The 10,131-nt window shown below is 40.6% G+C and overlaps 1 protein-coding gene across 8 annotated transcripts in view; it reads left to right on the forward strand.

Moving 5' to 3' along the window:
- Nucleotides 1–6,276, forward strand: part of prdm16 (PR domain containing 16) — a 185,853-nt gene extending 179,577 nt beyond the window's left edge. For 7 of the 8 annotated variants that reach the window (XM_046397932.1, XM_046397929.1, XM_046397930.1 and 4 more), the window contains 4 exons: nucleotides 39–210; nucleotides 3,174–3,431; nucleotides 3,950–4,130; nucleotides 4,692–6,276. In XM_046397932.1, coding sequence (XP_046253888.1) covers nucleotides 39–210; nucleotides 3,174–3,431; nucleotides 3,950–4,130; nucleotides 4,692–4,826 — 746 coding nt within the window. In that variant the 3' untranslated portion in view covers nucleotides 4,827–6,276. The remainder of the gene's footprint in view (nucleotides 1–38; nucleotides 211–3,173; nucleotides 3,432–3,949; nucleotides 4,131–4,691) is intronic. The other variant, XM_046397934.1, reaches the window with a different exon arrangement.
- Nucleotides 6,277–10,131: the final 3,855 nt, after the last annotated feature.

Consider the following 10,131-nt stretch of genomic DNA (forward strand, 5'->3'; position numbering starts at 1 on the left):
TGTGTCGATGTGCATGTCTGCACGCTTTTTCCCAACAGTGAGCCAACAGTCCGGGATGCTTTCCAACCTAGGAACCACCATCTCCTCCCCAAATTCCGAGCCAGACAATCATGCACTTTTAGATGAGAAGGAGGACTCATACTTCTCAGAAATCCGCAACTTCATTTCCAACAGTGAGATGAACCAGGCCTCCAGCTCCACGGATAAGAGGTAACAAGAAAACCGGCTTGCACGGTCCACACCTAACTTAGATTTTTGCAAAGACCTTCAGTGATTGCATTTGAGCCGTGAGTCCAGCCCTCCACTCTTCTTGCCACGCTCTAATTCTTGCCCCAACCTTATACTATATCCATATGTACTGAGGACATTTTAGCAGTCCTTTTGGACTTTAAGACATTTTTTATATCTCTCATCTCATCGTGGCATGTAGTCCTGCTCATAGTTCTTCTTCCCTTTCCCTGTACTCAACACTTGGTGCACAGTGCTCTCTAGTGGCATAAATCTGTATAGCAATAGTCACAGCTAAATCCCAGTTTCATATTGTGCACTAACACACTGTACTTGCCATTGGTTCAAATAACAGTTAGTTACTGACAGATAATTTAACTACCAACCAAAAGCCAACCCACTCATTGCTTTTGACAAAACTAAAATGTTTTTTTCTAAGATCTAATGCTTTTATTTTATTTGTTCTTGTTTGTTTTCTAAGATCTGTCTGCAGTTTTTTTGATAAAATCGACAATTTGTTTTAACGTTTGCGGCTTTTTGTTACTTCTAATTCTGTTTTGTCCATTGCATTATGGGACAATAGTTTATGGAATTGGAGTTGGAACGCAGTCTGAGTCCATCTCAACCAACAAAGTTTTTCCAGTTAGACACATGCTCCCTGCTTTAAGTCCTGAAAGGTTTTCAGTGGTAGTTTCTCAGTTGTTGGGAAGCTTCAGAGGTTTCAGGCAAGAAGAGGGTATCGGAAAAGACAAGAAATAAAAAATGTTTTCTCTTTCAGTCAGTGGTTTGCCTCTTTCCTTGACTCTCTGTCCTCTCTCTCTCTCTCTCTCTCTCTCTCTCATTCTCAAAGTGAATTCCTTTCTAGTAGTCTCACTTTCTGTCTGTCTCTTCTTCCATCATCCCCCCTCCCTCTTGTCAACATGCATTATGGCCAGCAGACCCAGTGGCAATTTAGCCCCTCTGCCATCTGGGATCAATAGTGAGTCTCATCCACAACAGGCTGGCCTGACATTTTAATATCTGTAATTCAGACTAAGTATTGTGCTTTCTGTCCTCCCACCAGACAGCCCACTGTTTATTCTCCCTCTGAGTGACTGAAGTGAAATGCCGAGCGCAAACACACATTCAGGGACGACTATCTGTAATCGCTCTTAACCGCTCTTGCAACATAGTTTCTCCCCCTTTAGAACTTCTTTTTCAGTATCATAGCCAGTCAAAATAAAAGTCCCTGGTAGCTCTTGTTTTGACATAAAAACTTTGTTTGACCAGTTTCCATGCCGGGGATGCTGTAGATGCTGAGGCAGCACTGCTGCTCTGAGGGTGGGAATTTCAAACAAAAAAGTTAGAGGGTTTAGATGTACACAGATATTTCCAGCACTGCAGTGATGAAGGACTAAGAGGTTTCTGTCTCCTCTGGACCACAATCCTGGCCATACCCAGGCCATGGCTTGAGCTGTATGGTTTGGGTAAAACATCAGATGGAGCTGGCTCCTTGTCTGGGACTGGGCTACAATGCCTGGCAGTTTGGACCCTGAGGGGGACTCAGGTTAAGGCATTTATCTAGGAGATCCACTGATGATGGAGCTCTTCCCCCATCCACCCGCTATATCCATACCCCCAGCCCGCTAACACAAACACCCAACTGACGTGTTTAGACTAAATGACAAAACCCAGGGCCCCCTGTGTCAGAGCTACGCTTCTTTCTCCGTACACAGACATGGACTTTTTCCCCGCCAACTAGCTCTGCAATTTGATTATGGTGATATTTAATCTAGATTGAAAGAGGAGAACTTTTTTTCTCCCCCCAAAGTCCCCCTGCCCGCATTTACCCACCCACTGTGTGTGACCCAATCCTGTCCCTGTGCACCCCTTCCCTGAGGTAATCCTGTCTGATTTGATAAATGTCCACTATGTGGCAAAAAATGGAAAGGGTAAATTTGCCGTCCCAAAGGAAATGATATCATGAGCCATGACATCGTGGTCTAGGGGTGATGGAGAGGGGAGTTGGGATACTGGCTGGAAAATGTACAGATGGCAGGTCGTAATGGTGGTGTGCTGATAGTCTGTTTGCAGATCAGCCATCGTCTTCCTTCAGTCACACAAAGTATGTTCCATCATTGCAGGGTGTAGGGGAACCAGTCTGAAGCGGGGCATCTCCTGCTCCGTGTCTGAGGAGATGGCAAATTAATCATGTGCAGGCCGTTTGAAAAGCACTCTGAGCAGACTGTCAGCACCCATGTTGTTTGTGTGGACACTGGAGTTGGACTGTGCATGCTGTCAACAGAGTATTTATGTTTCTGTCTCTGCCTGTGATGAGTCATGTCTTTAGACTGTCCGGAAATGGTAACAGCCACCCAGCCACAGACTGGACAAGCTGCTCAGAGAACAAGCTAAAATAAGCCCTTCTCACTTTAAATTATCGATTGCAAACTATTAAATAGCACTCTTTGATATAAATTTGGAAATAAGGTTGAAACACTCCCAGACAGTTTGTAGAAAATATCAATGTAGAACCAAAAATATGCTCCCTGTTGGTTCCTCAATGCAGATTGCTCTGAAAACCCTGGCTGCTACACTACCCATGATTTAGATTTATTGTGTTTTTCTTTAGACTCTCCCTGACTACCCATACTCGTGTCCACTTGTTCCAGAGCTAACAGACTTGGCTAAAAGTTGTTCTTTGAGTGAAAAACAGCTTCACACGGTTTATATTTTTTGCCTTTCACAATTTTAGAAACGTTTATTCTTTTTTTTTTTGGCTTTTGTAACAATGTTTGAGAACTCGCAGCTCCACAGAGTGGGTAAACATAAGTTTACATGAGCTAAAAATGCCTGTTTCTTGCACTGAAATGTCACTAGGACACTAGAACGAGGCAGTGGTTTCACAAACAGTTGCCAACATTAGTAACACTTCCTCTCTGCTTTGACCTTTGAACCCTCTACAGGTCAGACCAGACTGAGGAGGAGCACCCACCCAGCCACAGTTTGTCCAACTCTAAGCTAGGGCTCCAGGGGCTGGAGGAGGAGGAAGAGGAAGTGGAGGGCGATGATGAGGAGGAAGAGGAAGGCAGCCTGACAGAGAAGTCTCACGATGAGGCGCCCGAGTCCCCATCTCCCATCACAACCGGAGTGTATGAGGAGGACGAGGAGGAGGAAGAGACGGAGACGGCTCCATTAGCTATGAGCTATGAACACACTCGCAGGTATTCATTTTGTTAACTTAAGAGAAAAGTCAGGATTCTTGAACACTCTTTGCCTGAATCTACAGCGAACAACCACCGCAAATATCCAACATGTAGTGTATCTAATGATAGAAACCACCTGTTATATCTTCTTTCATCCTAACTAATGTCAATATGAAATAACACTACATAGTGAAAGGACAGATTGAATGTGTAGATTCCCTTCACAGAGGCTTATGAGTCAGTGTATCAGTTCAGCTGATGTGAGGTCAGCTTCTGCTCCTCCTCTTCTCTCCTTTTTCTTACTCCAGTTTATTCCCCCTACCTGTCCTTTTATTAATTGTACATCTCTTCTCTTCTCTTCATGCTTTCTTTCATCTACTTCCCTCATTAATTTTCCTTCCCACCTCCATCGCATTGATTATACATCTATCCCTTCCCTGTGTTTACCTCTCAATCCATTTACCCATTCATCCGTCCACCAACCGTCCTGTCCATGCTACCCTTCTTGTGCTATCCGTCCGTCCCTCGGTGTGCAGGTGTATAGAGGAGGAGGGTTCTCTCTTGGACCTGGAGGGTCTGCCGAGCTTTCCCAAGAGCCTGGAGGGGTTACGTAAAGCAGCCAGTGGCCAGCAACCATTTGATGTTAAAGACATATTTAATACTTCACTAGAGTCGGAGGCATTGAAAGAGACATTGTACAGGCAGGCTAAAACCCAGGTATGTGACTGGCTTTTGGATGTCAACCAAAAGAGGGAGGGACAGGAAAGGCATAAAAAACTGACACAGAGATGAAGTATGAGAGGGATCCATTCACATGTTCAGTTGCTTGATAAAGAAAAAGTTTTTCATCAAGTTAACACTGGCTGAAACTGTAGTTAAAAGTGACTCTTGTCCTGATCCTTCACGTCTTTTCTGCTCACTGAACGTACTAACATATTACCTTTATACTCTTACCTTTCTTGTCTTCAGTCTTAAAACTGTCTAATTAAACATAACTATATAGTATAATGTCAAGAAATTAAAGGATAATTACAGTTCATTACATCTTGAGATTCATGAACGTGACAACATTGGTACAAAATTAGTCCAATGGTGCAAGAAACCGTTGGATCATTGGACTAATTTTGTACCGATGTTGTCACGTTCACGAATCTCAAGATGTAATAAACCAAAACTGTCCTTTAATATCTTGACAGGTTATTGGAGAGAGAGAAATGTTGCTAAAAAGAGAAATCATGCAGTTTCCTTGAGTTAAAAGTCACTTGTCTTCTCCCACAGGCTTATGCAATGATGCTGTCTCTCTCGGAAAACAACCCTTTGCACGGGCCCTCCCAGAACTCTCTGGATGCTTGGCTGAGCATGGGAGGTGGACCGTCTGAGACGAGCAGCTTTCACCCGCTCAACCACATCTAGACAAGAAAGAGATAGAGAGGAAGTGGGAGGACGAGTATGGAAGCAAGAGACTGAGTGGACATGAGTAGTGAGAAGACGTGGAGACTGGAGAAGAATTCAGTGTCACGTACATTCAAGATAGGAAGGATATGTTCGTGTGGATATGTGTGTGTTCATTTGTGTGTGTTTGTGTGTGTGAGTGACTGAGAGAAAGGAGGAAGAGACTGTCCATGTTGAGGCGTCTCGCAAGACTCTGTCAAAGAGAAAGCACTGCTAAGCTCCTGTTGATGTGAAGGACACGATGAATGCTTCTCAGCAGCATTGAAACTCTGCATTACTCTGATCCTCCCAAAGTCCACAAGGCTCACCCCAGCACCACAGAGACCCTATGTAAGGCTCTCATAAAGACACTTAATGACTTGTATGTCTCTAAAGTCTGTGTACACCGCCTACTACAAGCACTGCAACATCAGCACTGCATTAGCACTGCATGTCCACAAGGTGGTGCTGTTTCACTAGGAACATAGTGGGCGCGTGCGCTGTTTGTCTCCAGGTTTCCCCCATCATTCACGGGCGACTCATTTACTGATCTTGTTTCAGTTATAACTGCAGAATCAACAGTAGCACCACGCTAAATGTTACTTGAGGAAATGACAGTTCCAGTAGACTGTTGATTTTTGAATGATTACATGGAGAATGATGTTCAAATGTGCACAGCAAGTGGCGATTTGAATGAGCTATCTGGGACGCTAGCCATCACAGTTGGTCGCCCAGTTTGATCATGCTGATAATGAACTTAAATCATACTCAAAAAATGAGGAAAGTCTTTCTCTGCTTGTTTATTTCATCTTCATTTGTTAATTTTATTTACTTTCTTCTTAGATACAACAGTATTGTTTCTTTGTAGGCACCACAGTGCTAAATTGTTAATATAATTATTTTAGAGAAGGACCAAAATTGTATGATATTGTCATATGATGTACAAAATAACCTAGATGTTCATAGCAAGAGTGGTATGTGCCAAATAACCCATAGAAAATGTTTTGTTCTCTGACAATCATTTCATTTCCAAGAGGCTTGCCTTTGCTCTCATAGTTTGTTTGTTTTTTCGTATTACTCTTATTATAAATTTGATTTCAGAAGTGTGTATGTATTTATTTTTTTGGTTGTTTTGTCATGACTGGAGGAGTGAAAATGAAGAAAAGTCATTTTATCCCTCTTCTTGTTGCTGAAGGAATGAACGCCTATCAGAGCATGAGGGAGATTCTTAATCTCTGGTTTTGATGCGTTAGTGTGCCAAAATGGAAAGAACCCATGAAATTAATTGTTTTTATTTATAGTGAAAGTTAGTTGTAGTTAGTTTTAGGTCCTATTTGGCATTGTAACATCTTGCAGTGTTTAGGGTTTTTTTTTTTCTTGTTTCAGTTCAACCGTTTTACCCAGTATGCTGAATGTGTCTTGTTCAAATTGGCTCAAGTGTTATTGGGGGAGGGAGGGAGGGAGGGTACACGGACAACTTTCACTATGAATGTCAGAAAAAGGGCATTACGTTGTCACGCTATTGACTCTGACTAGTTCCTACCACATAAAGCTCCCTTTTCCTTCTGTTTTACATAACATTCTTTTTACAATAAGTTCTCCTGTGTTACATGGTCCCAACGTCTAAAACACACAGTCATGTCTGCATTAACATCCGGTTTCTGCTGCATTTGAGTCACAAAATCGCTGGTCATGCAAGAAGAAAGGCAAAAACTCATGAAACCAAAAAGAGAGAGAGAGTAAACTCAACTAGAGAAAGTGTCAAAATGGACATCATAATTCTGCTGGTGGGTCTTTTCCAACACACGTACAAAATATGTACTTGATTCTGAACAGTGAAAACAGAAACACTTGATCATGAGTTGAACCTTATATTATTCCCTGTTCTTCTTGCGAGATCATGCTGAAAACTCATTCCATGTGGTCTACAAGGTAGCTGTGCCATGGAGGGCATGAGTCATTTACTGTAGATAACTGTAGATAGCTGTAGGAAGGGGGGGGTGGGGGGCATTGTTGATCATTGTTGCCTTGATCCTCTCTGCGTACTGGGAATTTCAGAACTAGACCTAATGCTGTATTTTCAAACTAGTACTTAAACCGTATGGGTCCAAGCCACAGATTGACCAGGCTTAGGTCTCCAGAACATAAAACACAGATTTTCAGACTAGGCTCATTTTCAGTAGATGAGCAACTTGTGCTCAACAGGGAGAGAGAAGAAAAATCTGAAACAGAAGCACTGTAATTTCTCTTCACCACAGCAGGTGGTGGTGTGATGCGAGGACTGATGCATCATCTCATTTTTCTAAAGACAGAAGTCTTTTTTTTTTAAATAATTCTACTGAATGAGATCTCATTCATGGTAAACGCATTGTTTTCCAACTCGTGGTTATAAAATGTAAAGACTTGGGTTGCTAAGTCTTTAGGTTGACTATATGTAGTAATTCATGTCATGGACTACTGTAATAAGTACGCGCTGTGTAAAGCAAAGCAATTGAAGGCATTGAAGTATTCCATTTTGCCAAGTTCAGAAAGTATTCTGGCAGATGGTTGCTGAGATATGTTTCAGCGTAAGAGAACATGGTTGCTGTTTTTCCCCCCACTGTTACAGGAGAAAGTAAAAATATACATATTGTTTCTTTTTAACTGTATAGTATTTTAAAGAATGAAAAACATTGATGCATTTGTCTGAAGAAAAAAAAATCATTGAAAAATATGGGTTTAAATGGATGGTGCTTGTTTTGTTTGGATCTGAGTTGTATATCGCCTCTGTTATGTTTATTGAAAACAAACAAAAAAAAAAGATATTGTGCATGACGTGTTTAGCAGTCATAATGATGTCCATTTGTGAAATGTGTATCAAATCAAAAAATGAAGAAAAAAAAAAAGAAAAGAAAAAATAAATCCGTAGATGCACTTATTGTACATGTGGTTAGGTTAGTAGGTTTGACTTCAAGTTTTTGACTGCCTTACAGGTGGCTCTGAAAGACATAGAAAAGACTTGTGGGACAAGACATAATGAAAAACAATAAAGGATTTTAGAATAATATTGAACAATTCTGAAATTGCAGTTCTTTTGATGCTTGTGATTATTGAAGATGTACTTTAGAGAAATTTCATTGAAAAGATATGACTCTGATGTTAATTCTGTAGAATAGCAATGTATACCAAATGTAATCTTTCCAATGCTATGAAGAATTTATACATGAAATTGATATGCAATAAAACCTGTGTGCTTTTTAAACTGGATGTCCACCGTGTATTTGTGACCTATGACAGTGACCAGCGATCACGATTATGACACGCATCTGTGTGGCACAGTACATGTACATGTACTCCAATACTGTATGTAAGTACCTCCGGTAAGTACCTCAGCTACTTGTTGTTTCTTGTGTATTTACATTTTATGCAACTTTATACTTCTACTCCAGTATATCTCAGACACAGTAATATGTGATACGTCAACATTGTATTCACAATGTGTTTCTGGCCCCAAGTGGCCAAATAAATAAATCAATAAATAAACCTCTTGCCATGAATAGCTCACAATACTAAAACTATTTCTTTTTACTTCCTGCTCTTTTTGTTTTGTCAATGTGTCCACTGAAAATATTGTATGAAAATGTCTACAACATCAGATTACAGGTACACAGATTACATCAGGTACAGTATGTACTTATTATGAGAGTGTGAAGACCAATAATATGGTCCATATCATGTCATTATAGTCATACAGCCAGTTTAAACACTAAATTTAATAGTTACTCACATAAAAAGTACACAGTATGTTGAGATAAGATAGTGAGTATCATCATTGATCAAAAATACTAATAACTCAATATATCTTGAATAGTTAGGATAATTTCATTTAGTTTTCTGTTAAGAGATGGATGTTTGATTGTAAGACAAAAATGAGTGTGTGTTAAAGAAATGTCTACAAGTAGTGCTGGAATAATATATTAATAATCCCTTTATTCAAATAAAAAGGAACACAACTCCTGAAAAACTTGGATCCAAAATGTGAGTATTTTGTATAGGGATTAAAAGATGTGACATATTCTTTGAAAACAATGTTTCTGTTTTTATCAGTAACAATGTAGCTGCTCTACTTGATCTTGCTTCCCTCACTACCTTACATACTGCAGGTGTGTACCTTCATTCCCTCTCTGTAAGTGTCCGATCTGCACCCTCTGCTCAGCCAGCGAGGCGCTCATCTCTCTCAGCACAGCATGGATGTCTTGTGTGCAGGTCTGTTGGCGGTCAGAGGCATCTGTTGTTCCTCTTCTCTCTGGCTGAGTTTGCTTCCCAAGTGGAACAATTTCATTGTCAGTCTCTGTTTGTAGCTCGGCCGACCAGCAGCAGCAGCAGAGGAATACACACTGTCATCTCCATTCTCAAACTGAAAGTCTGTGCAGCTTAACTTTGTGGTTTCTCTGTTAATCTCAGCTTTAAATAGTGTCTGAGGGTGATCAATCATTACCAGGAATTTCAGTGGGATGTGACTGGTAACACTTCACTTGATCACCTAGAAAACAAAACTGAAAACGCAGCACACAAACATCAAAGGATCTATGAGTACCCGTATGTTTGAATGTAGCTCCCAATCCCCAAATTATTATTATATAATAATTATTTTAAGTGCATATGCCAAGGAAATCTCACCACTCAGTTAGATATGGTGACTTTAGGCTGGTCATTGAGATAAAACAGGACTATAGACCATGAAGACCAATGAACAATATTTTTTTCCTCTCTGGCACAGGACAAGTCCCGCTTTTGAGGAGCAATAACACAAAGTTACAAAAACATCCACTGGCACACAAGTACTAAGGCATAAAGTATGAAAAGTCAAAGGTTTGGCGTCAGTGAGTACTGTGTTATTTTATGATGTTATGTATTAGTACCTCTACAATGAAATGCAGCTTGAAATCCTTGAATATTAAGTCTACCAAAAGTGTATTTATTCTCAATAGTGTACAATTACAATTTGGATTATCAAAACAGCACTAGATCGATAAAGTTGTCATCCTGGCCTAAGTTTAAGAGTATAAACTGATATGAGAATCTGCACTCTGACACTTTATAATCAGCTTTTCAATCTAACTCTAAGCGTGTCGCCTCTACTGACCAGCTGCTTTCCCTCCTTCTGTCTCTCTCTTTTGTCTATCAAACAGAACAACCTAACTTTTATTGAAAATAAAACGGACACCCTGCTTGGTGGTTCATCCTCTCTGAGCACCAGTTTCGTAATTTGCAAGGCTGAGGACACAACGTGTCCCTTTAAGAGGAA

This window comes from Scatophagus argus, chromosome 8, assembly GCF_020382885.2.
Source record: "Scatophagus argus isolate fScaArg1 chromosome 8, fScaArg1.pri, whole genome shotgun sequence".
NCBI classification, from domain to species: domain Eukaryota; kingdom Metazoa; phylum Chordata; class Actinopteri; family Scatophagidae; genus Scatophagus; species Scatophagus argus.